This window comes from Lygodium microphyllum, chromosome 2 (assembly GCF_053477565.2).
Source record: "Lygodium microphyllum isolate KBCC chromosome 2, Lygodium_microphyllum_v1.1.10, whole genome shotgun sequence".
Lineage (NCBI taxonomy): Eukaryota > Viridiplantae > Streptophyta > Polypodiopsida > Schizaeales > Lygodiaceae > Lygodium > Lygodium microphyllum.
The window spans coordinates 50,703,589-50,731,086 of record NC_141136.1 but is presented as its reverse complement, the minus strand read 5'-3'; the positions used below and the strand labels follow the sequence as shown (position 1 = coordinate 50,731,086).

General features: G+C 39.8%; 1 protein-coding gene across 2 annotated transcripts; it reads right to left on the bottom strand.

Annotated features, from left to right (window-relative positions):
• LOC148039717 (DNA polymerase epsilon catalytic subunit A-like) lies at positions 1–26,835 on the bottom strand. 2 transcript variants are annotated; one of them, XM_087693280.1, is made up of 50 exons: positions 26,185–26,835; positions 25,968–26,033; positions 25,831–25,890; positions 25,440–25,535; positions 24,980–25,140; positions 21,162–21,265; positions 20,635–20,852; positions 19,567–19,653; positions 19,343–19,477; positions 18,151–18,273; positions 17,612–17,695; positions 17,345–17,509; positions 16,698–16,874; positions 16,303–16,416; positions 15,437–15,541; positions 14,547–14,665; positions 14,306–14,447; positions 14,134–14,228; positions 13,944–14,049; positions 13,772–13,851; positions 13,503–13,679; positions 12,832–12,919; positions 12,639–12,719; positions 12,386–12,529; positions 10,833–10,928; positions 10,342–10,542; positions 9,359–9,413; positions 9,118–9,260; positions 8,543–9,015; positions 7,466–7,616; positions 7,179–7,376; positions 6,946–7,020; positions 6,528–6,718; positions 6,245–6,428; positions 6,067–6,131; positions 5,726–5,858; positions 5,492–5,593; positions 5,328–5,411; positions 5,144–5,218; positions 3,871–3,930; positions 3,508–3,773; positions 3,369–3,417; positions 2,596–2,756; positions 2,388–2,454; positions 2,096–2,242; positions 1,832–2,008; positions 1,528–1,746; positions 1,336–1,442; positions 608–800; positions 1–305 (listed from the first exon to the last, which is right to left on the bottom strand). In XM_087693280.1, the coding sequence occupies exons 1-50, from the start codon at positions 26,464–26,466 to the stop codon at positions 132–134; spliced, it is 6,855 nt and encodes a 2,284-aa protein (XP_087549406.1). In that variant the 5' UTR covers positions 26,467–26,835; the 3' UTR covers positions 1–131. The 2 variants fall into 2 exon arrangements, 1 of the variants encoding a protein (XP_087549406.1); XR_015693177.1 differs by lacking the exons at positions 1–305; positions 608–800; positions 1,336–1,442; ... (2 more) ...; positions 2,096–2,242; positions 2,388–2,454 and having other exon boundaries at positions 2,626–2,756; positions 3,285–3,417.
• Positions 26,836–27,498: the final 663 nt, after the last annotated feature.

Here is a 27,498-nt window from a genome sequence, read left to right as displayed (position 1 = left end):
TTGTGTGAACATGACAAATTACTATATTTCCTTTCGCTTTTGCTCAAGAGGAATGATCAAGGAATATATATTTTACAACATGCCTCCTTGCACCGTGGCTTAGGGCACCAAATTACAACACTGGATAAACATTACATTGAGTATCTCTCCAAAATCCAAGAGATGCACTCCTGCAACAGCTCAAACTCGTGATAAATTGCAATATTGAGGAAAACTCGCATTATTTCCTGGAAACTGGAGAAACTTTCTGTGCATATAAATGCTCCAGCACAGGCACATTGCTCAGCAAGATGGGTTGCCTTCACCTGGAATAAACAAGCTGAATTCAAGTTATGCTCACAGAACCACAAGTACACTCTACAAGCATCAGCTAGATTCAAAAGCTGAATTAGAGATTTGGCAATCATCAAACAGTTCATGCTGAATGGATATGGAAAGATTTTGCAATGAATGTCAGCCGCTTAACTGTAAGATGTATAAGTAGCAGCCCTTAAATGGATTCAGCAGATGCAAAAGCTAAAAAATGTTTGGCTAGAAGTGCAAAGAGAGGTTTTGCACACACTTCAAACTATGGCTTTCACAAGGTCTCCAAGATTGAGTCACTGACCTGACGACACTTCAGACAAATGAGATCTTGCAGGTGGTAGAGCCGCTCTCGCTGGCGAACCACCTGAATCAAAGCGTTTTCAATCCATTCCTTATCATAGGGCTGCCCACATAGTGGAACAGAGCATCGCCAATCTCGTTCTAGCAATGCTGCATCTCGGCAAATGTCCAAATCCCTGCAGTCATTGCAATAGCTGCAGATAAACAGGCCCCCATCAGTTTCATACAAATCTGAGTTCACTTTACCCAACAAGCAATTCTCCAGCTAGCTGATACAAACAAGAATACAGGGTAACATTGCCAGCTATTGTGAAGGAGTTCACTACGATCAATAAGGTCAAGAAACTTTGCGGTTGCCTTTTCAGTCTTGCGGAGAAAAGCGAACTTTTATGGCTATTTGGATCAAAAAAAAGTTCATGTGCTTGTATGCACAGATTATTTTAAAGGCACTCAAATAGGACCTAGGCTATGCCGGTCACTTTCTGGAGAGTTAACACCTCACTAAGGTTACTGTGATCTATACCACGGCCAAATCCAAAAAAAATCATATTACAGATGCGAACAGTCACTCATCGAGAGCAGAGCGGAGCTATGGAAGCTCACATTTGTAGTAACTCCTTTGAGACCAACTAACAAAAGAGCAATCCAAGCTTCATACACGGTTCATCATAAAGATATAAAAAGAACAATATCGTAGGGAACAGTTCCTGTCCAGTGAACGCTTATTACCTGCAGATGACGTCAGGAAGCGTAAAGGAAAGGCATGGGTCCTGAAACTGAGCCTCTGGAGAAAACTCTTTCACCCGAACCAGTTTAAGAAGATTCCTCCGCATTACCTGTACAAACCCATTCGACAGTTTAATAAGATGTCAAACTCCTAGATGAATCTGCAGTTTCATACTTGTAAAGCACCATACATACCAGCACTTCATGCTGAACTCTTTGATCCAAAGAGAAAACACGATGGACATATTTGATGAACTCCAGAGCAGCATCACCCATCTTTAAGTGAGAGCCAGCCAAATTGGGAAACTCTTGTGATGTAGTCTCTGTGTCAGTAACATCCCTTTTCCTGACACTCATGTGACGCAACACATCACGGACAATTCTCAAAAGCTTATCAGTGAAATAAGATGCAATCTGCAAAAAGGATAGTGATCAGAACGCGTTAATAAACACCTCCATACAGTAACTTGGAAAAACCTTGATATTGTAAGGAGCGTACCTGTTCTTTCAGAAATTCGGTCTCCGCAGATTCAACATTTGCAGCAGCAGCCACCGTAATGGATGGTGTGCAAGAAATACTGGCACCAGCTTTGGCTGCAGCACGTAGCCTGGCCTGCTCTTGCGCATGCTTCCAAGGTATGTACAAAAATTCTGATACTATAACGATGAAATAATCCTGGATTCATAAAAGACCACCAAAGGCTCATCTACACAAGTTAACCAAAAGGCACAAAATCCTAGCACTGATTACAGGAATGCATACCTGAGTTACTTTGGGCAAGTACTCTGCAATATTCCAGCTTGAAATGATATCTGGTTGAGCAAGGTCAGGTTCATCCTGAGATCGATCAATTTGTGAAACGTCTGGAACACCTTTATGCTCTTTAACCTGAATGCCACCATAGTTATACTGCAAAATCACACAAGCAATTATTAGCATAAGCATCAACGGAAAACTGCAGCACTACACATTCAGATTGCATCACTGCTACATCATTAAGCAGGTGTCGCATATTACTTTATACAAAGGCAAAAGGAGCCCTAAGCATTAAAACCTGATCCATGAACACTAGAGAATGCCAGTATCTTTGAGGTTCCAATTCGATCCACTCAAAAAGGTCTCTGCCAATTCAACAAAAGTTCATTAATGACATTGGAGCTGACTTGATCCAACCACATCAAGTAACAGGGATGGTCTACTGAATTGTGTAGAATTGGACAATGCAAAACGATTTACGTTTCACAGCCTCCAGCACCCACTACCTAGTTTGAAGTGTTTTGACCAAGTATTCACAGTATCCTTCTGCAGCTTGAACATTTGTTTTTCCTGTACAAACAATGATGCGGGAAAAATCTGCAAAAACAATGGTTGCTCCAAGTTTTCGCAACTCTGCCAGAAGCAAAGCAAAGAGCTTTTGCATCACCTGTCATAAATACTGATCAAATTAAATCAGGAATCGCAGTGAACCAAAGATAACTGTCACAGAAAGGCAGAAATGAAAACAAATACGCCTCAGCATTTGATTAGGTAGCATGTCTTGAATGATATAAGTTAAACAAAGAGTTTTCAATGCCCTCCACAAACACATAAGGAGGGCCAGCAACAAATTAAAATCTGAAGCATAAGTTGATATGAAAGTGCAGCTAAAGTTTTAAAGTACATGAAATGTCAAAAAGGAAGCACACCTAGGAGAAGCAAGTACAATGATGAGTTCATGAGCCATGTCTGTTATTTAGGAGGTAAGAAATAAGGCTGCTGTGAATGTTTCTCCCATAAAATGTCAAGTGTAATAAAAGCTTGCTTGACTACAGCCTAATATTAAGCAGGCAGTTCATCAGCCCCTGATGGCCTGCGACTATCATGTAAGGAAGCCTTTTGACATGGGGATCATTAATTTTTAGCTTATAGAAATCACATACAGTTGGCATAATGAATAGAATATTAAGTCTACCTAGCCTTATGGTATTTCTGGTCACATGCCAGAGATGCCACCTTCCACTCTTGTCGTAAAGACTAAATGTGCCCCTTACAGTACCTTGTGCAACACTCGATGTAGAGCAGGATCATGCAATCTTGACTGAGGACTGCAAAAACAGATCACTTATTATTCAAGAGAACTCTCCCTGTCATTAGATAGTTCAAATTACAAAACAAAGGTTTTCTAAAGAGAATACCTGCGGAGCCACCTGTACAGATGCTGAAGTAATGCATCAGCAAATACATTGCCAGAGTTTACAGCATCCACTACCCAACCCTGAACCATTTGCTTCAGTACACGGAAGGCTGTTGCACAAGAGCTGCTCTCATCCCATGATAGAGGTCCTGCGCTTGCTTGAGCTGCCCCAGGTTTAGTATCAAGCTCAAAACCAAGTAAAGCCCCTCCTTCCATCTCATTGATCTGACTGCACTTCAGTAGAGCATTTACAGCAAGATGAAGAACCTGCAAATTATCATAACGTTTGTAATCAGAAGCTATCAAATTATCTGCCACAATGAGAGACAGGCATCGACTCTCTGCCATCTGGAAAGAGACTAACCTTGAGCTCAATAACAATTGTCCTGTAAGCACCGGCATATATTAAAGCAGGCTGTTGTACCTGTATCCCAAAAAGGAAATCTGTCAAACTATCTGGCAAGTCTATAAGCTTTTACGCTAGGTCGTAAATAATCCACTGAACTTGAACCCCCACCCATGCCGGCTTTGCTCCCTCTTTTTCAAGAGACATGAAACATAATGTGTGTTGGTCCCTTGCTACTTGCTTGTCTGACTCTTCTCCACTACATAAGAGAATTAACATGATTTGTTGTCCATAGCATCACAGAACCATTGACTTTTGCAGTGAACCCAAGCTTCCTCCCTCCATCCATATTTCCACCCACCATTTCTAGAAATAGGAGTTGACATCATGGGTACCATTGACTGGGTAAGTGGAGACACCTTTAATGTCACATCCTGGGACAGCATAAAGAGGACTCCATGGATCTATAAGAGTTGGAACCTCAAATTTAAGGCCCACATTGGAGCAGTTTAAAAACCTGAGGATGCAATATAGCAACTGCACAAAGGAGGGTTACAGGCAAATTGCTACCTGAATGCAGCATTGTATGCTGACCCACCCACAACATCACCCACGGATTCATACTGCATTATACAAAAATCAATCACACTTGCAGATTCATATGCATTATACAGAAACCAATCATACTTTACATCCCTTCAAGCTAGGATGGGGTTTCTTCACGTCAAAGACATCCAAAACATTGGAAATTCATCACCTACTTCAAGCATCAAGGCCCATGACTTGTATGTGCATCCACTTATGAGTATCAGCAAGTCATCTACAGCAGCTAAGAGAGCAGTAAAGCTAGGCATGCCACATGGACATTAGTCATATGATATAGATGGCTAAAGCATGTGGACTCTGCACTTACAATGAGATAGAGGAGCTAATGTATTAGATAATACAACATATTTGCAAATGTCAGCGACATCTATGATCTTTTTCATACCACTCCTATGCAGTGCCAGGCCAAATCACCACAGTGATCTTCTCGTTTTGAATGCTCAATAACCTGTGACTTGCACCAGATCTATGCAATGGGCAGCCAGAGGCAGGAACCCTTCTAGTTTAATCTTTTCCATTCAGCGTTGTAGGATACAGCTCTTGCGTCTTTACTATTCATCACTCTTGCACTAAGCTGATATGCTTCACTGCTAAATTATGCAGCTAAAGAAAGAGAGTTGAGAATTCAAATTACACACCTTCAGTGCCTACACAGTTAATGCACAAAGAGGCTAGAAATTCTAACCTCATCAGCAAAGCTAGGTTCTTCTTCTGGGACACCACCAAGGTCAGGCACACCATCCTCAGATACCCATAAGACCTGCAATAAAGGTTTGCAGGAACTGTTTAATGCAGTTGCTTTGTGTGCTTAAAAGTATTGAATCCAGAATCTTAATTTGTTGTGTGCCAACATGGTGTAGACCTTTTACCTGCTGATGATCCCGCAGTGCACGAGCATAGAAGTTGTCTGCTGTAAACAGTATCCAATCTGAATCAAAATTTCCAAGAGGCACCTGGAAGAAAGCTATATAAGACTCTAATTGATAAACAACTGCACAATGATTGTATAGATTATAGTGCAGTTGAGTCATACATGAGCATATCTGGAAAGGGTAATCCTTTCATGTAGCCAGGTTGAAGATGCATTGCATCGTTGCATAGCTATTTTTGCAGCAGCAGGTTGCCAACCTAGAGCCTGATTGCATCAAAACATTAGCTTCAGCCATTCCTTCATTAGGTGATGAGGCTTTGATACCAATTGACAAGATTTGAGACCATTCTAACATGTAAAGATACTGCATATGTGCATCTCCAAATCAGCATATACCGGAAATTGGCTGTCACGAGCATTACAAGCAACTTCCACGCATGGAAGATCAGCAAGAATGGGTATAGATTTCACAAGTTGTTCCTTATCAGGACATTCCAGAACAGCAATGGTGGGGCCTCGATAATTATCCCTATTTGAAGCAAAAGCATGAGGACAAATCTTATTCTATAAAGGTGATCAAAACAGTCTAGCAATCCCTTTTCAAATCCTTCTATATAGCACCTATGTTCAGTAGTTGACTAGTGAGGTTGAGAGGAAGCTGTGCTCAAGCTCAAACATGATAAACTCAAGTGACATTTAAAAAGTTGTTCAGCAGCAGATCTACATCTAGGAAGTACCTGTATTGAATCAAAGTTCTCTGTAGATGTCTACCAGCTTCCGTACTGCTGGTCACATACTCAACCTATTTCAAGCCACTGACTTAACTTAGGAATTTATAAGAATGCAACGTTGTAATGATTCGATCCCCTTTGGCTTGATTCTACATATCTTGCAACGATGAAACAAGTTGGGTACCTTAAATGTCACTCCTATGGACTCATTGTTATTACATGTCTGATTGAGACGAGCCGCATCCCGAAAGTGTTTTTCAAGTTGCCCAGTCGAAACCTCTTTGTTATTGAATGGGTTAACAAAGATGGTCGTTGCAACATTTGATGCAGGTGTATACAAGGCATATAAAGCCCTGTTGTCTGATGAGCTGCAGACCAGAAAATGGGCACCAATATCTTTCTATAAGAACTAAATGGTTAGCAGCATAAGTATTACATAGTTTGGTAATACTAACTAAATGAAAAACCTGTGATATAGGTATATGAAAGACATCGATTCCATCAAATAAGGACACTCTGTTGTGGTCTTCATTGTCAAATCATTCAAGGACCAATTGTCCTTGCTTCCTTGATTGTAACTTTTCCCATCAACAGTACAAACACAGCCAAGCTGAAGCACTGTATGGAAAGTTAAAGACATCTTGGTCTCATAAACACCCTGTTACAGGCAAAACTGAAGGTTATACTAGGCCCAATTGCAATTCTTTCGAGTAGAACAAGGCATACATTATGAAAATCTTCCTAGTCTACTAGCTAGATCTAGAATATTCTTATTTTTTCAAGCACACAATCCTAAATGTGAAGCATATCAAAAAGTTCTAGCACCACAGTTAGGGAGCTATGCTTAATCAAACCAAAATGATCTGGAGATAGCTGAAAGCATACCTCAACATCTGGATCTGCAAGATGAGCAGCTAACTTTCTTCCAGCAGCCTTGAATTGCTTTTCATCAACTTGTATCTGAAATTGGTCAATCAGCAGGTTGTGGTTTAAAATAAAAGTGAATATTTCAAACACATGCCTTGATAAAATCCATAACTTTGTCTGACAGTAAAGCTTAAGCTCAGTTAAGATTCTAGAATAAAGCAGTTTATACACCAGCTTTTTGACCTGTGTACCTCAATAAGGTTAAAAGAAGGGCGGCCGTGTGGCAATATGCGAGAAACACGCTTTCCTGGATGCTCCTCTGTTAGAGGTGCTTTTGTATTAATGTAGAAGTGTCTTGGCGCTTTCAATGGAACTCTAAACATGTCCCCTCCTGCCATAACCCAAGCAACAAACTCTCCTGCTTCTCGAGTGGTGGCAAGTTGCAATATCTGTATGAAACAAAAGAATGCAATCTGAAACTGCCAAAAAGGTATAAGAGATGTTGCACATGTCACGTAATTGAATCAATTCTCTCAACCTGCCAATGAGAGTGGATGAGGGCAGCCTCTCGATTTCGAAAAAAGGCACCAACACCAGTCTGATTTTTAGAGCCCCTCACAGGTCTATCTAAATTTGTATTTCTGTATCTTTCTGCTGGATGAGCTCCTTCCTCTTCAAGACCATCTTGCCTGTACACTGGCAACTTATCAAAACCACCTTTCTAATGGTTATATTATACACCTTGCAAGAACAGACTTTGCTTGGACAAAAGTACCACTGCAGTGTATTAAAACATCCTAAGAAATCATTCCAATTGTAATTTGAGAGCGAACTTTCTGAACCAAATCATTATTCATTCTCAGCCAAACAAGTCCATACAAAGTTCCTACCCCAAGCAAAGATGAACAACAAACCCAATAAAATTGTCAGACTTAAGCATACACTATTATAGAGCAGCATCAGGGCTAGTAATACTTGATAGCCTTAAAATCTTGAATCAAGGTCTGCACTCTAAATTTGGCATTAAATATGTAGAATTTGCAAGCACAGCCAATGATACAATAGGCAGCTCCAGGTGTATTTGATGTCATCAACACATTTCTGTTGGCTGTTCCTATACAAGCAAAGCATGGAAAGCCTTATAGAAAAAAAGGAAAAAAGACTACGACCAATTGGCTTGTACAGACTTACTGATACCAGAAAGGATGTATGTGAATGCCTTTTCAGCATAACTTGTAACTGCACTATGAATTATCTTAAGGTGTATTAGCTGAATTGTTTCAAAGACATTAGAAGTTCATAATATTCACTATCCAACCATCATACAGTAACCCTTTTTGATTGAATACATGGCCAAATTTCTTTTTAGAGTAGACACACTTAAAACAGTGGTTTCTGATGAGACTGTGTTACCTTTCTTTTAAAACTCAGTGATAAAAGTTTTCTTTGTACAGAAAAGTCAAGTCTCACAGCCAAAGCACTATACCACATAATAAGTTAATCATTCAGACAGTGCCCATAATATCATAGTGAGCATTGGAAATTCAAAATATCACATTCCTTGAACATGGACAAAAAAGTGATACTATTCAACAAAGGAGTGGATAATATGCACCTCTGCCTTTTCCTTTTCTCTCTAAGTTCCCTCCACTTGCGCTTCTTTTGCTCAAGCCATTCTCCATAGTCATTACATTTTCCTTTGGGCTTGTCAGGAGCCTCATTCTGAAAATTAGATTCAGTAAGAACACCCCCCTTTGATCCAAGGCCATCAGTTGATTTCAGAGAAGACTTTTTTCCTCCGTGCAATGTATCATTTTGAGAAGAAACCCAATTACTTTGAAATGTTTTCACTACAGGTCTTGGACCAGGTGCAGGAACATTCTCTTTGTTACTGCCAACATCTTCCATATCTATAACCAAGGATGTCTTTTTAGAACCCTCATTGCCAGATGATGGCAAAGACTCTTTGGTTTGTTGCTTCTGTCCAAACATATCACGGATATTTCTTTGACGGTATTTATCATCCTTCTCCCGAATTTTTTTCCATAACCAGTCCGGATGCGAGACTCTGGGAACAGGGTTTGTGACCTGCAGTCAAATGAAGAACTTCATGAAATAAAGACACAGACGAAAAAAGATGCATAATGTAAATCTAGTAAAATTATTCTAGCAAAAGAGAAAAGCTGGAACCTTCTGCATTGCAGCTGGAATGGAAATAATTTTCTGGATTGCAGAGCTAAGACGTTGCCGATAATAGTCCCAATCAATTATTGATCGAATCGCAGCATCAGATGAAACTTTACACCATTTCCTCAAGTAGACTTTCATGACTTCTGCAATCCACATCAACAAGCAGACAATCTAGCTTTCAAATTGTGCTTCCATCAATATATAATAATCGAGTATAGTTTCTCTTGCAAACAAGACTTGCCTGGTTCCGTTTCAAATATTGCAACAGGTATTGCACGTTCACTGACAGGAGCCCCCTGACAATCAAATGTAATCAATTAGCGTTCAGCTTTCAGCACAAATTACGCAACAGTGTGAGACATTTTAGAGGCACTGAAAAGTAAGATGTACAAGAGCTCAAGGTAATTATCGTTCCTGTCCAATGCTACATGAAACAAAGTGTAGTGTCCAAATAGGGTACTACATGTCCATGTGAACAAATCATGTTTCAAGAGCTGTAATCTGGAAAGTGGATGGCACCCTAATACCTACAGGCTATGGAAGATGAAACTTCCCATTCATTCCTGTAAATTAGCTGCTAACTCAAAGTTGAGAATAACACAGCTAATTAGGTCATTGGTGAGCACCACATCAAACATAAAGCAGGTAGAAAATGCACATTAGTATGTAATACTTGATTTCACACTCCCGTAAGAATAGAAGATCAAATTAGCATTGCTTGAATTCTCCATCTACCAGCTATTGTGAACCTATAAATGAAAGTGGATGGCACCCCAATACCTACAGGCTATGGAACATGAAACTTCCCATTTATTCCTATAAGTTAGCTGCTATCTCAAAGTTGACAATAACACAGCTAAATAGGTCATTGGTGATCCCCACATCAAACATAAAGCAGGTTTGATTTCACGTTGCCATAAGAATAGAATATCAATTTAGTGTTGCTTAAATTCTCCATCTACCAGCTATTGTGAACCTATAAATGAAACTTTTCATGACAAATGACCTGCAGAATCCTTTCATGAAAACCAGGAAAAATAAAATCATGGACACCAATTAAGTCTGCTGATATGGCTGACTCTGATGGCTGCTGATCATTTATAGCTTGTTTTCATGCATGACCCATGCAAACCCACAATTGTGACTGTGCTCAGAATCATGCAAGGAGCAGCATTATCTGCATTATACTACGATATTTGGCTTTTAGCACCAGATATAACAAACCTGAGGATCCTTGGCAACAATATAGTGGCAGCTAAGACCTTTGTCTTTGACCATATCAGATCCCAGAAAATCTGCAAGTCGTTTTGCCGTCGTGACAGCACATGATTTTTGTTCCCCATAATCTGCCAGTGACTTGCTCATTGTGCTAGACTCAGATATGTAGTCCAGCAATTCACTATCTGCAATATCAACTCCATGATTCTGGAAGCAACATACAGATCAATTTAGTGACATTTGGCTTTTAAATAAGACAATACAGATTTCTTATGCAGCTTCTTCCAAACTTTAAAATAAATTAAGGCTAAAATGGCCAGGGCTGTATCAATATGAAGCCAGATACAGGTTTCAGAAGACGAACTGAGAGAAACTATAAGCAAAGCACTACCAATGAGAAACTGACCATAAGTGTGAATAGGCTAAACTGATGAGACAGAATTAGCAGAAGACAACGCAGTACAAGATAGGTAATTCCCCAAGCACCATAGCCATACCTCAAGCAGATCGAGCCAACGATTGGCAACAGATGCTACAGCATCATAGCACTCCTCCAGAGTTCCACCACACAAAAATTTCTCAAAAACTTCAGCCTGGAATGCAAAAGTTGCATGAGAAAAGACTTTAAAGGACTAATTATCTTAAGCTCTACATTAGATCTTGCTGTTGATTAAGGTAATGGGGGTAATTATATGCTATTAATATGATATCAAAGATCAAATGAAACAGATTTCACAAACACAGCTTCATATGGAAAATACAAAGCTGGTGCAGCTGCTAGCAATGTAGATCAGCAGAAGAAACAGTAAGGATAATTTGATAAGTGTATAATAGCGGCACATAACAGCAATTGCCATATTGGAAACTGCTAGTAGTGTTTATATAGCTAGACCATGGGAATATATAGACCTCCTAGATCAACAAAATAATAAATGATGATAACATGACACATCTACAACAGCTGGACATAATAACAATTGCCATTTCAACATGTTTTGACCGTTCCATTTTCTTCTGGGAACCACCAGAATGGTTTGTTGATGTGGCAGTCATTACCTGTGGTTCTTGCAGCAAGAAAACCATGGCCCCTAGCTTTAAGGATCGCATGCCTAGCCCTATATAAATTGATCTAATCTACTTGACAACAACAATCATCAGATGTTCTCTTGCAGACCTGGGACTCCAGCACCTTTTTTGAAACAGCCCTCAGATGGTCTGGCATTATAGCCCACCAGATTGGTTGTTCACTCTCTACAGGGTTCTTTGTACTTTGTATTTTACCTCAGCAGAATTTCCTCTAAGGTGTAATTATTAGAATTCTTTTTTGCTTTTGGAAAAAAACTTGCACATATTCTACTGCTGCACAGCTTGTTGGTTTTTTTTAATGCCAACGGAAGCATTAATATACTATTTCAGTTAGTGAGGTTGAGATTAGGATGAAGTCCATTCTGTTTCTATATATTAGAGAAACTGCCCAATCCCTCTTGCCATTCTCAGCCAGTATTTAGCTCAAAATGCTGGTGACTACACAATTCATCAAAACAATGCAGAGTCACTCATGACTTTATAGTCAAGAATAATGTAGCTCGATCTTAAGGTTACAAGCAAAAGACATTATGATATCCTATAAGCAGCTTTCTAAGGGCCGCCTTGCATATTAAACCCAGGTGAAAATGATAACTGGTTCTATACTGGTTTGAGTTTAGGGTTGTTTCTGGACTTGCTATGTCAGCTAAACATTTCAAAATAGGAAACAGGAAGCTTTGACATATTTTCTATAGCTAATGCATGACACATAACTTGAAACCACATAAAGATCTTCCAGGAATGCATTTTCAAGCCTTTTCTTTTTTGTGAACTGCTCTGATATGTCCAGATTTAATACAGGTCTTAGTGCAAATGCTTTCCTGATACCCCCTACTGCTTATCAAAAGAAGGTTCCCTCCTGACTTTTTAATGTTTTGAAAACAATCGAAGTACTTAAACTTGTTGTGATGCATTAACTGTTTAAGAAAGGACAGGCCTTTTGTTCTTGCATTCAACCACTTACTTGAAATACTTTGATCAGCTTCAACTCTCCGCGACGTTTCACTTCAAAACCTTTCAGCTCAGCTAGTGTCCCATCATGATTAAAAACTGCATAACGTTTTTTAATCAAGACTCCTTCCTCCTTTGACGCTGGTAAGATCATAGCCTGAAAGACATTAAAACCATCAATATATCAGACTGCGCTTTCTGCCAAAGTTAAGTGCAATCACTATTGTTAGTATAGAAGCATTTATGGATATTGACATGACAGCAACCTTATAAGGCCCATCAACCTCAAATTCGATTGAGCATTCACTCCTTGTTGTATATGTCCGCTGCACAGGATCTGTTAAAGTCTGCACAAAATGAAAATAGTGCTTTAGCTTTCTAAATCTACAACTCTGGTGGTCATATATTACTATATGTTGCAAGATTGATCAAAAGACTAGGAGAAGGGAAGAAAGAAACCTGATACTGGTCATTTGTGTTGTTTAAGGCCACGTCCACATTAAGCATTACACATGGGTACGAGATGGTCAATTTTTTTTGGGGGTCTCTGCATATGACCAATTGACAAGCCACAGTCAACACTTAATTATTAGAAACCCACTTGGTAGGCTGTTGCACATGATTGAGGTGACCCCTTTGCTAATTGGCTGTGCATCTTTGCACATATCTCGCTACTCTTAAACATATACATTAGACTATCTGCAACCTATATAACAAAACCAAGTAAGCCTATTGATTTTAGTCTCCTGTGAGAAAACTGAGCTTATGAAGTTCCCATCCTTATTTTCTACTTTCTCTAACCTCAGCATTAAAGTATGAACTGGTTTTTAATATTTTGAATGGCTAACCATAACCTACAATGTTAAACTATTTGATGAAGAGCTCACTCCTGACCAATTCCAAATAGTCACAAATTCAATTGTGCACAAACCGAGAAGAAAGCCAAGTCTTCAGCATGTGTTTTCATTACTTATTTTGAACATCATACTCAGAAACTTGTTGCAGCTTTACGAAAGGTAATACCTAATCTTGAAAACAACGTTGTCAGGAAGGGCACCGTATTTCAAGGTTTTCACCACTTATTTGACCATAATATTTGAAGTTTGTGGCAGGCTTAAAAAAGGCTATACCTGGTCTTAAAAACAAAGTTCTCAGGAAAAGATCCAGGAAGGGCACACCATATTCCATCTGTATCGAGTTCCAATGGTTTTCCAATCTGCTCCACAAGTACTCTCGCATTTTGAATAATTTTGGCTCCAGTATAGGTAACTACTCCTGCCATTTCCATGGAATACCACCGCGCACCTCTGCATCCAAATAAAAAATATTAGAGTGTGGGGAAGATGAAACCAATCTAAGCGTTAATGGCAGAGGCACCATGTTAAAAACAGTTGCTTACTTGCGCATGACATAGCCATAAAAGGAGTTAAGAATGCACTTGTGAGCAAGCTGTAAAGAATCATAAAGTACAACCATATCCTGCAAAGATAAAATGTGTGTATTAAGAACCATGCTACTGCATTGTGTTCCTTACTGGAGTGTGAGTGCTTTTACTGGTCATCCATGCTAACCTTAGCTTCTTGAATCTCTATAGGATTTCCGTTAGATTTCGCATCTCCAAGTTTTCCTTTCCAGACTTTGTTCAGCCCCTTGTACTCATAACGCCGATCTCTAAAACTGTTCATCAAAACTTTGTGAATAGCTGTATTGGAGACATCAGCAAGGAAATAACCTTAACCCACACTGGCATAAGTGTAGCACCTGCGGACAGTATCCACATAGAAGGGGTTTTCACGCATGCAGATGCCAGCAACTCTGTGCTCTGCAGTTGGCTTGTCAAGCACCCTTTTATAGACCTGTGCATTGAAATTCAGAAAATGAGTGGCAAAACTACAATGGCACTTCTACTTCTAACTTTGGCCAATAAGGTCACCTTCTGGCAATATTTCTTCAGACGATCTTTTAGCTTAGATTGCTGCTCATCATTGGGTAAATCCCGAAAATAGTGAAAAGTCTGTCCATCCGCAGATGTAAACTGCTCGGATTCAATCTGATTCTTTAGATGATAATACTCACTGGAAGAAAACCATAAATTCTAAGAGCCAGGGGACTCAAAAATTGCAACATAAACCTGCAAAAGCCCTGAAGTGCATTAGAAAGAATTGAATACATACCTCCTTTTTGCCATGTAGGTCTCTCCTCTCCAGACCCACTCCAAGTGCCGCAGGCATGTTTTGCCAGGCCGGTTGAAGTCACATGCAGCACATATGTCGTCTGACACAATAGAAGGTGGCTGTTGGAGAAGAAAAGGCACATTAAATCAAGATAGGTATCACAAAGCATCAAAACCAAAGTTTGTACATCATAGCAAGTATGTGCACAGTACATGACTCGCTGTTTATCAAGAGTCATTGTTTAATGCATGCTTACATGAGATATATGCACAGTACCTGCTAAAAGCTAATCCAAGTAATGTTTACTTCCTAAGCATGATTACCCTTGCAATGGCACAGTTAAGGAGCCAGAAATTGGATTGCAACCTCTGCAAGCAATAATCTGCTTTCATATGGCCAAATTTTGATCTTTGGATCAGAAAGATTTGATACACTATAAGTAATATGATTAGCTTTGACATGGTCAAATTAGGCAAGCTGATGTGGGTTCAAGTTAAAATTGCCACCAGACAGGCTGAAGTTGATGAACTTCTTCCAGCTACAGAGACAAAAAGATGAAGGTGCTTCGAGACAAAGAACATCTGCACAGGTTAGTAGAACATGATTCATCTTTACAGAGAATATGACGTGTCAACCAGACTTCAAAGCCTGTCCTCCTTACTTTCATTAGGCATTGACATCCTTAATTCCAATTACAGGTGGGATTCAGATACTGTGTATCTAGCCGTGCCAAGCAGCACACACATACAGGTCAAGCAGAAAATTATTCTACTACACAACAGAAGATATCTGTGCATTCCTGGCATCTACTCTTAAGTAATACTACAATGAATAAATACTGTACAACTACAAAAAAAAAAAAAAAACAAGTATTTTGCATAGCCAATTACCTGTAGCCGATTAGTGAGGATTATGTTTGGATACATTGCAGCAACATCCAAATGATAGATTAAGGGACACTCTTCTCGGTTTGGCAGGTCGCACAGAGCTTGCAGCTGCAGAAACAGACAAAAATCACCAACAATGATGGGCACAAATTCATCCACCCAACTTCTTCTGTCTATTAAGGATGAGATGTGTGCATAAATTTAAGGGGGAAACACTAAATGTAGGTAGGATGACTGCCCCTGATTAAGCCTTTGTAAATGCCCTATCCTCTGACTTGGACTATGAACATTGCTCCAAACAGACCTCAACTGCAATGGACAAAGAGGGATACCAAGCAGTAATAAAAAGTTCTATTGCTCCAGCATCCAAATAATGGTCGAATTTAAAAATTATGCAAACACCAGAAAAAACCTGCAGAGATGCTTTGTGCAAATTGATATGGACTTGAAAAACAAAAATCCAACCAAAAAGCAATAACTTTTCCCAAGACAAAATTCGGCCTACAAAGGATTGCTCCAAGCATATAGTTGTTGCGCTGGAGATATCGGCCCACATTTGCCACCAGAGATAGCCAAAAAAAAGGAAACGAAAAATATGATCAAAGTTGGTTTGTCTAATGTATGTTTCGTGAGTCTTTGGACTTGCGATGGAATGTTCGTCCTAAAAATTTTGATGCAGCCAGAGTTGCAATGTCACTCAGCACCGTGTGGTAGATGTGCACCATGAAAGAAAATGTGAGACAGAAGCACATCCCTCAAACAAGAAACCACCAAGACACAATGACAAGTAACTAGACACCAATTTTACTACTGTTAAGCATCGGGAATGTATTTGGATCTCCAATAAAGAAATGCTCCTCAGACAATACCTGGTTTCTTATTTCCCCTTTGACCTCCTCATAATTGAGGACAGAATTGAAATCCATCTTCCCCTCAACTTCAATAGCATAGCGCAAATCTCTGTCCAGATTGTCAATAAGTTGCTGAAAAGACAAACAAATACTAATCAGATCAAAACAAAGGCATTTGCACTTAATCAAAGATCCCAAAAATAAAAACACTTACTAAATACAGATTAAAGAAGTAAGAGAACTTAAAAACCTATGAAAAAATAAGAGTGCCAAACCAAACACAACCATAAAAATCCAGACACTTTGGCGATTAACAGATTCCTAAAATAACTAATGTTTCTATTGACCTGAGACTCTCATAATAAAAAAAATCAAAGTCTGAGTTAACAGACTTGGAGATCTCAGGAAAGAACCTGATAAGCATCTGGTACAAGACGAAACTTGGTAGGCAGGTCTGAGCGGAATACTCCACTTTCTAGACACTCAACATGACCACCAATATATGTTTCACTTTCAAGAAGCTTGCCCTTGTAGAATTTCTCACTTTCTGCTAAATGTTTATTTGGGCAGATAATGTTTGCCTTGAATGCCTGCAAAAAATCAACTCCACTAGGCATTCATGGAACCAAAGCTTATGAAACAAAACAAAACACCCACTTCACAGAACAAGGCAAGCACAAACACCCTCACATTAGATTAATCAAATTGCCTGCTCATGAAGCTACAAGCACATACTAATTTATTAAACCATAATTTCCTATACCAAATTCTTACTCCAGCCACACCCCACTATGGGTAGTACATTAGCAAGGACCACATTAATCAAACGTTTTCCAGCAAACAAAAAGAATTCTGAGATACAGGTATTAGTTGCACTAACACAGAAAACTGGACATCTAGACCATCACAAGGCTAATGTTTGCCACAGGAGAATCAAAACATTAAGCAAATTGCAATTCCTGAAGTCACAATCCTAGGTGAACAATTGGCCTTGCTAGAAAGGAAACAATCTTAATAAGACCAAAAAGAAACATCTCACATCATGTTGGAAGAAACATACCTGGACCATAAGAAGCATTTCACATAGTGTTCCACTTCCTTTTCTCAAGACTTCGTCTGGTGGCATCGGTATGATCGTAGCAAGAGAAAAGATGAAAGGATGGACATAAGTCATGTACAAGAAATAAGTAGCCACAGCATCAGAAACAGAATATGAAGCCATTGTCTGCATGGAAGAAGAAAACAAACGCCTCAGACTCCAAATAACAAGAACAGAAGCAAAGACAAAAAACAGCAGAGTAAATATGTTAAAAATTAGGGCCCCCACCTGTGGTTGTTCCATGGCAAATCGAACCATATCTTCTGGATTCACTTCTAGTGGATCATACCCAAGCTTAGCTTTGGTAACAGCCTAAAATCAGGTGTTCATCATTAGCATGGCATGTTTTATATTAACTATGTCTTTTTTTTAAGTTCTCAAATCTGAGCTCATTGAGGACTTTTTACAGACACTAATAGATCTTTTGCTTACCAAATTTTCCTTTGAACTTAACCACAAACTTAAGACTTTCTACAGATCTTTTTCTCACCAAAACTTTAACTCGTTGGACCAAGTCAGCAAATTAAATGATGGTGCACAAATTTCTATCTAGATGTGCTGATCATAATCATGTGATCCTCCATTCCAAATAGATATAGGAGTACTTGTCTTATCGTCAATGGTTGTAAATTATGGAAGAAAAGACCAGAGACAGCTGGAAGTTTTGAACTGTAAAATTAAGAGAGGACCTCATACATTCACGGCATCTCTTGCATAAACTCTATACAGTAGAGGAAAAGAATATAAATATCTTCTTGAATTCTTACCTTTAAACCCTGGCTGCCTTGAGGTAGATAGCTATCACGTTTTACCCATGCAAAACAATCAAGGTGGCAAGCAAATTTTCCACGACATTCCCCTTGAGGAGTGTCACAGCGGAAGCCAATTTCCTGCCGCAGCAACTTGATCATGTCAAGTATCAAGAAAGGATACAATTTTAATTTTATACCCATCTGTTAGTCATGATCTGATTTCAGATAGATTCTTCAGTCAGAATGTCTCCAGAAAGGATGGATACGACAAATAGAAATGTTGCAGCATATGAAACCGGCATTCGCATCATGATGCCATGTTAAAACAACGTGCTATAAGTGTAACTTCAACACTCTTATAGCAAATCCAAACATAAAAAGCTTTAGAGTTAAAGTTAGGTAGTTTTTGGCCTCAAAAGCCAAACTAGGTGCAGTTAATACTACAAGCATTCACGGAGATAATGCCTAGAGGCATATAAATCTAAAATGCACATTACCAACCAAGCCTTGAAGCGGGGACCGAATTTTGAGGCATCTTAAACTACTTTGGATCCAAATAGTACAACCTTAAGCCTATGACAAGGTTGCTTGCTTTAACTAGCGCCGAGTTCTCAGCCTTAAGGTCTCTGAATATGATTGGCCCAAAACCATTCTAGACAGGCACACAAACATATGGACAAATGGCCTTACGCTACCTCTAAAACAGGTACATTCTTTCCATATCTTGGCCTTATCCAGATATTAGTCCATTCCAAGGACACTACAATCCAACAGTAAGCACATCATCTGTATGCAGCAACCCTGGTTAGACAATCTCATCATAAATTTATTTGCCCTTGTCAGCTACCATGGGCTACTAAAATTACTTTGTGACTGATATGACCTTCAACATCGGTCGCCTGCGACCAAGTAGCAATTCTCAAAAGGCAAAATGAATATCTTCCTTCTATTCTTGAAGAGAAGTTTGAAAAGCAACTTAGTGTGCATAAGAGAAACCGTGAAAGGAAGGTTTGCAGCTGCATTATCTTAAGTGACTATGTAATGTTACAAGCAGTGAATTTCTGATTGAAAATTGTCCAAAATGTATAGCTAATAATATAGACATGACTTAAATTGCTAGAAAATGCAGTGTGAAGAAGCTCAGGGCAAAACTAGCACATACATCTTACATATGGTGCTTGCAAATAGTGGAAACCACATGACTTACATCAGACATATTCATCCCATGGTGCTTTGCACGAGCTTCTATGAATGGCCAATCAAAGAAGTCACCGTTGTAAGTGACATATATCCCTGGCTTCACTTCTTGCATGTGGCTAAACCAACAGAGTAGCAACTCTTTCTGCAAGACCGTAGGAACTTAGAGCATGATGGAAAGCAGGAAAGTAAATGGATACAAGAAACTCTACTGAGCTCCAAAATCTCACTCACCTCATTTGGCACATTCGTGACCTTAAAGTGGCCTTCAAACTCAGGTTTAGGAGTGTACTCTAAATTCTCAATATCCTGACCTACACACTGCAAAAAAGCAAACCTCTTGTTGTCAGCAATATCCTGACCTACATCGATGCTCCTCAAATAAAAAGCATGTATTTTAGTTGCAGATGGTGGCAATGTTTTACGTGCTTGTTCACAATATTTTCACCATGTGCATTGGAAACATAACATTCCAAGAATTGTTTACCAGGTCAAGAATGGGAGTCTAATTATTGCAGATGCGTATGCATCTTGTACAAAAAAGTTGAGACATCTTGGCAGATTTCATGATTCTTAGAAGACTGTAAGACACAATCACAGAAGCGTAGTAAAACGATGTCTAGTATAGCAAACGGCTTTGGCCAAGAAGTACCCTTAAATTTTGGGTTTGCTTCTTGCTGATTGAAATATGAGCCTAGATCTGAATAGATCAAAAGACCTGCTTGAGCTAGCAATAAGCTCTCACAAGGTCTGCATAATTGAAGACAAAAAGTTCCATAACAATGTTCCAAAGAGTGGTTTTTTTCCTTGCTGGTCAGCAAGAGCCTTCTTTGCATTTTAATCTTCAAGTGAAATTAACCCACAGGCCACAGCTACCTCCATCACTGCATTATGGAGCCAAGCTTAAACCAAAATCTTGAAACCATTAAAAAGATTTCATCAGGACACCTTCCTTAAATTCCCTTGAATTTCCCCTCTAGTAATGCAAGCATCTTCTTCTCCAACAGCTCCCCTTAAAGGTCTACAGAAATCAAACCAAGCGAACTTTCATCAAAGTTCAGCACGAGACATCTTTGTCATATTCAGCAAAGTAGGACAAATAGAGTTTGTGAGTTCTTTAGATATGAAAATCAAAATGTCCAGAGTGGCTACACATCAATACTTTGCGAACACCTGCATGCTCAATAAGATGCTTGAAATGACTCTTTGCGAAGTTGCAAAGAACACCCAAATAAGCCAACAGCTATATTTTTTCTACTGTGCTGAAACCAGAAAAGAGACAAGCTTGGAGTAAAGCCTCACCTCACGGTTAACAATCAAATACCCATCCCCATCAATCATGTAAGAAATCATCATCACCATGTCATAGGAAGCATCTGGAAATTTAAGAGGTAGCTTAGTTGTCTCTATGTCAAAAGCACAGATACGGACTTCTGCACGCTGAAGGAGGTCACATCGCCTCTCTAATTTCACATTGGAGGCCTCAATTTCTACAGTATACCATTGCCCACACCTTACATCTGCAACACCAAACAATCCAGGATCGTGCCAATGAGCAACTAACGAAGGCTGGACCAATTAAAATTTGCAGCTTCATGGTTGGCTATTTTCATTAACATATTGAAAATAGCCATATCTGGATCTTAAAACACTGGTAAAGCAATAGACACCTTGAAAGAATGCTGAATCAAGCCTGAGAATGAAACAAAACCTTGGAAAATTCCCATCTTAAGAGCACAAAGTCAAACAGCAACCATAGAATGTCTCAAATGCATTTCAGTAGAAATTCAATGAGTCTGTTATCACTTCACAGGATTTGAGACACTCACCATTATCAATGGCAAAACGCACATGATAAGGAACATCATATTCCCGCATATCAATGAGAAAATCAAGGTAGTCTTGTGCCTTCACTTGATCTTGCTTCTTCTCACTGTCAGCAAACAAAATCCAGCTGTTCAAATGCATCTGCATATCCGTTATATTTGAGGGTTGAAGTAATCAGACTTCTAAATCTTTTACATCCTTACAGAATGTTCCGTTCTAACAGCAACCAGGTCCCAGGAATATGCTTCAAGCATCACTTAATAAACCATGCAGAATGGAAAGCAGCATTATATTTATGAAAACAAGATAAGTGCTAACAGCTCAAGCCAATCCAAAAATATGAATAATGCTTCCATTCAACAAATTCTGCCCCTGCCCTGATCCATTATATTTGAGGGTTGAAGTAATCAGACTTCCAAATCTTTTACATTTCCTTTCCAGGAGTATGCTTCAAGCATCACTTAATAAACCATGCAGAATGGAAAGCAGCATTATATTTATGAAAACAAGGTAAGTGCTAACAGCTCAAGACAATCCAAAAATATGAATAATGCTTCCATTCAACAAATTCTGCCCCTGCCCTGGCCTTGTACTAGCTCTCTTGCAATCAACACTAAGGATCACACTGGCATCACACAAATAGGATAAGTCACAAGACAAATGAACAACAGAGCTTGGTTGCACAACAAAGGTAGAATTTGAAGGCTTAAATTAAAAAAATCTGAAAACTAATACACAATGCATGTCTGCCAACAACAGAAACATATGTGGGTAAGTTCAAGCCCTTCCCCTCCCTGAGAAACAAGACAACAAAACTTTATTTTTGAAAACGTCCCACAAAGAAAAGGTGATCCCAAAACATGTTTCAGAGTTTCCAAACAGTTTCCATCTGGTCATTTCTGTTTCAGGGGTCCGAAACACTGAGATCTGCTCTGTCTATCCTGGGCAGCTCTTCCCTGTCTCCCACTCCTCCACCTAGGCTGGTACTGGCTGTGCAAGCCCTAGTACAGCACAGACAGCAAAGAAGAACTCCCAATTAGCTTCAGTTGGCAATAAACATGCTCCTACTGTGATGGATTCTCTTGGATAGCTACATCTAGCTTTATAATGATACTAAACCAATGAAAGAGCTGCATTCTGCCTTTTATTTTGCAATCTAACTTTTTCATTTGCATTTTCCAACTTTTCTCTATGTCAACACAATTAGACTAAATATTATAACTTACTTATACAACCTTCAATTCATTAAATTTAGGTGTTCCAACCCAAAACTTTGACCCATGTCCAAATTGAACAAAATGAAAACAAAACTTGGGCTTGAATTCTTTTCAATAAATTCATTCATGTGTGCACTAAACTTACACATTAATGAATTTTGTTTGTTAGCTATTTCATTCTTCTATGATTATATATTGTTACTAATGGACCTACACATATCAAACACAACTTGTGCAAATTCCTGAACTTGCCTTCAAATAGTGCCAAGATAAATCACGTACGAGTGACAAAATGCAATATCATTGATCAACATGCTAGAGACTCAACTTTCGTGATAGTTTATTGAGATCAATCCAAGACATCGCATGCAACCTTGTGAACAAGTGAATTCTCCTAAGAGTATGCTCGTACCCTTATTTTTCAAGGGCCTAAGGCCCACTACATGCACACTCCACGAATCAACCCTCAAGCAAGTTCCATAATGTATCAGGTTTTGGATTAGTGGTTGGGAGAAGTGGCAAACAACATACATGGCCTCCTAAGGAAGCCAAAGGGGCTGCAAGTGGTTTCATCTTATTAAAGGGGCTAGAACCATACCCACCACCAAGACCACAACTTGCAAGAATTATAAGTGAAGAAAAGGTGCCCATAAACTTTGAAGAGCCTTCAACCCACAAACCACAACCCAACATGGTTAAAATCTTAGTAAGACATCATAAAATCGATCATTCACTCGTTGACTTCTTTTTTGTTACTCAAGTTTCACTTAGATCTAATATCAAACCCAAACCACAATCCAACTTGAATATAGATCCTTTAAAGCATTCAAGATCCAAACCCAAACCACAATCCAACTATGCACAACTTATCCATTGCTTCCCACCCATTGATCACTACCATTGCTAAGGTTAAGCCATTTAGGTGATCAATCAAGTAATCAGCCATAACTTGTCCAATAAACCCTTCATACTAATCAATGCTTTTCTATATTCCATCTAAGTGATAAGTCTCCTATCCAAAAAGGAATCCATCCATAACCCATTGATAGAATTGTTAGGAAACCTATGGTAGTTTGGTACATCTCATGGTTTCTAGGCAATTTCATTGGCCTTTAGTTAAGCACCTTTTAGAGAAATGGGCAGCTCTTTAGGGACAAATAGGGAGACTATAGGCACTCTTGCTGTCATCATTATGCTAGTACCCAGTGATATTGTACTGTACATCTTATGCTTCATCTTATGGATTCCATTGCTCATTCATTCCAGCGACTCATGCTTTGTCTTTCTCATTTCCAATCATCGGTGCATTCTCACATGGTATCAAACAACCAATGTTGCTGATTTTCCAGTTTTGTGTGCTGTCACTAACTGATTTCAGGCCTGAAACCTTTGTGTTTTCTGCTGTTAGAGCTCTGTAACCTTGCATTTTCGTTCCCTGACCCTTCCTCTCCGCATGGCGACCTACACAAGAGCTGGGCAACCTCTTTCTTGCAGCTGGCAACTTGTTTTCCTGCTATGCAAAAGGCTATACTCTGCACTCTCTGCTGCTGTACTTTCATAGAGGGTTGGGACTGCTTCGCCGAGGTTGCCATCACTATCACCTAATGTTTTCTACCTCACCTTGCAATTGTGGGCTGATTGCTCGTATGAGTTGGTAAACTCTGCATTTTTTGCTGATCTGATCCCTACACACTTGTGTTTTTGCTTTTTCACCTTCAAAGAGGGTCTTGTGAACAATTATTGTGACTTTTCACAACATTCCTTCAGTGTTGCTCCATTCTCTATGATCTCTTGATTGCTTGTGTGTCTGGGTTGTTGACCCCTTGATTGGGCTATTTTGACCACAAGTTCCCCACATTTCTCTCTCTAACTCTCTCTTCTATCTTCATTCGCTCTCATGGCACCTCCATGTTTCTACTATGGCAAGCTTTAAGACCCTAACTACTCTACTTGGAAGGTTGTTTCAAATGCTTGGTTTGTACAGCTACAATGGAGATTGCCATCTCAAGCTAGCAACTCACATGTTCGAATTTTCATGATTGTTGAGCGCGGTGACAAGAAGTTGTTGGAGTGCTTCCTTTGAGGCAAGAAGGGGCAACTCTACAAGGATTGCCAGAAGCTAGCAGTTGTTTGGAAGAAGAGAAAGAAGGGCAAGGATGACTCTGACTCCTGTCATTCTCATTTTGACTCTCATTTAGGTCACACAACTAAGGCTACCAGGACCAAGGAATCAATTTTCTAGCCTATAGCCATGTGGCCGGCCTACATAGCTGGTTTCTCACATTTTTACCATGACTGAAAAAATTTAGCTCACACATTGACTAGCAAACAGAAGCATACTAGCTTCAGACTTGTAGCCTTCATTCATACTTACAATAAAGAGACACAAAAAGCAAGAAGGGCTAGAAGCCCATGGAACCAGAGCCAATCTAATGCAACAAATTATTAGAAATAAGAGAAGTCAAACGAAGCCCCCTCTCCCAAATGAAAGTAACACAATCAGCCTAATAAAGATTCTTGGTATCAAATAAATGCAACTAAGAAGAACAAGCAAGCATGCCCATGGCTGCATTGGTGAAGAAATTGCACATGCTAGAGGTTACCTTCCATTATAGAGAAAAGACTCATAAGCCTCTGTTGCTTCCAATTTGGCCTGGTTCCGCTCCACAACTGGGAGGAGATCACTTTTCACCTGCATTAAGTTCTGAACCGTGTTGAAACTAACTTTCAAAAACGTTCCCTGAAGACCGGATAGGTGATTCTTCTGCAATGCATTACATCACAATAATCAAGCATTAATATCTCACATGATTCTGCAAAATCATGCAGTCTATAAACTTGCCACATACAAAAAATATCACATTCTATAGAAGTTGGTTGGTAGCACTGCAATGAGCATCCTGATCATGTGAGAGATCGACGCTAACTAACAGGCTACATCTAACATTGCACTGCAGCCAATATGCAAATGGATAGCAATTTACAATGGTATTTGGTTAGATTCATGGATCGTTATGTTTGTAGTTCAACCTTCAAATATGCCAGAAAAGCAGCATCTCTCACCAGGTCTAGATCTTCTTTTTCTACGACTTCAATACTGGCAAGAAGCCCTTCATAGCGGCGCCGCAGGTAAGCATCAACATCAAGCTCTAGGCCGCGCTGTCAATATCAGAGTGAGAACATATAAAACAAACTTCACAACATATCACCCATGACAGTGTTTTACATAATTTGCCACATGGCAGCACAAGATGGTATCACATTGACAAGTGAAAAATGAGCCATCAGGCAAATCTAAAATCTTTCGGCTAGTAGCTTCATTTAAAACATAAAACACATGACAGCACAAGATGGTATCACATTGACAAGTGAAAAATGAGCCATCGGGCAAATCTAAAATCTTTCAGCTAGTAGCTTCATTTAAAACATAAAACACATGGGATTGAGAACTAACTTTTGTGGCCAAATAGAAGTATGGCAAAAATTTGAAACGAGACTTGAAGGTGGAGCCATCCTGCAAAGAGACTGCAAATGTTAATGAAAATAATCCTTATGAATGAGACGCCGTAGCTGAATTTCAGCAACACCAACCTGACACATGAAATAGAGCTCAACACAGCTATATGTAGTACTCGTGTCTGGATCATCAAATGAAGACTGGCCAACAATAGCCATCAAATTTCAGCAAAGATTTTCAGGTAAATAACTTCAGGAATTTTTGTGATAACATCGAGGAAACAATTCTCTTATTCTACTCTGAGAAAACGAATTGCAGCTGCCACTCATGATACAGGAGAGACGGGCTTACAGGTGAGAGGGTGACAAGCCATCCTAAGCGCGGCTCCCCGTCTGAGAAAACATCAAAGCCAAATCTGGATTCCAAGGCATCCGCCACATTTTTCGACCAGACCTTGGAGATCCCCACTCTGCGCACACTGTCCTTGCCTGTGCCGGGCAGTTGGTCTCGGTCCCCACCGCTTTGCTTCAAGCCCCTTCCTCGTCCTCTACCCGCATTTCCATCGTATTCAAACTTCCCACCCCTGCCACCTCTGCCCCTCCCACCTCTACCACTGCGACCTCGGTCACTCATTTTTTCTGTGGAGAAATGGTGGAATTGGGCTTGAATTTGGCAAAATCAAGCTTGCTTTGGCCTTCAGGCGGGCCTTGATAGGGGGCAGCTTCAGGGCTGGATGGAAGCCAGTCTCTGCATGGAAGTTAGCAGCAAATGTAATGTCTGGAGTCACGGAGCGTGCCAGGATGAGAGCTGCACTGCTGCGAGAGTCCAGCTAGAGTTCGATGCTGGGAATTCCGGTGGAAGGCATCGGAATGAACGTGGATGGGGCACAAATTCAAGTAGCTCTGTGGAAGGAAACGGGGATAAGGATGGATGATGTTATGGACTGCCTGTGCCGCGAGAGGTGGGTCATCCTGGTTCCTTGTGATCCTCCTCCTGAGAGAGAGAGACAGAGAGAGAGAGAGAGAGAGAGAGAGGCGCTCAAAAGCCCGCGAAGCCAAAGACGTTGGAAGGCGCGGCAAATTTGGGAAGCTAACGAGCCTAAGCCCGGGTACACATGCACAAGAAGTTTCTGACATTTTCCCATGTGGGGAAAAGAGCCTCTTCTTCCTTGTATTTCCAAATAGCGTTCAACATCATGAGCTTCTACTTGGGTGGCATTGCATACCTAGCTCGATCCAGTTAGGTGTAGGAGGCTGCCAGCCCGTGATCCACCCCTAATCGCACCAAGGTGCATATCTATGGTCCCTCGTCACTGCCAACACCATGTGGGATGCTCAAGACAAAACAAGCGAGTTTAGGCGCCAATTCATATACATACTAACTCTTGGGGTAGCCGTGAAAAGGGACACATACATGCTAGATAAGTTGAAAGAAAAGGCAAGCAAACTCATTAGCTAAACACTTTCCATGCCCTTATCCACAAAATACTATACAAGAAAGGTTAGTATAGGAGTAGGGAGAAAAAGCAAGGAATGGATGATTTGGGGGATAAAGTAAAGGTAAACGGATTAGATGCAGTGACCTAGGTTGCTAACATAAGCTCATGTGATGCCTTTATTCACAATGGGGAATAATAGTGGGAATTTGTCTAAAATGTACTGATGC

Bases quoted from the DNA above. Each gene is read 5' to 3' on its own strand.
- LOC148039717 (XM_087693280.1), bottom strand. From the start codon at position 26,466: ATGAGTGACCGAGGTCGCAGTGGTAGAGGTGGGAGGGGCAGAGGTGGC. The intron at 14,666-15,436 runs GTAATTGGCTAT...CTTCTCCAACAG, and splicing joins TCCTCACTAATCGGCTACAG to CCACCTTCTATTGTGTCAGA. The intron at 9,016-9,117 runs GTTCCAGCTTTT...ATTTGACTGCAG, and splicing joins TTCCAGCTGCAATGCAGAAG to GTCACAAACCCTGTTCCCAG.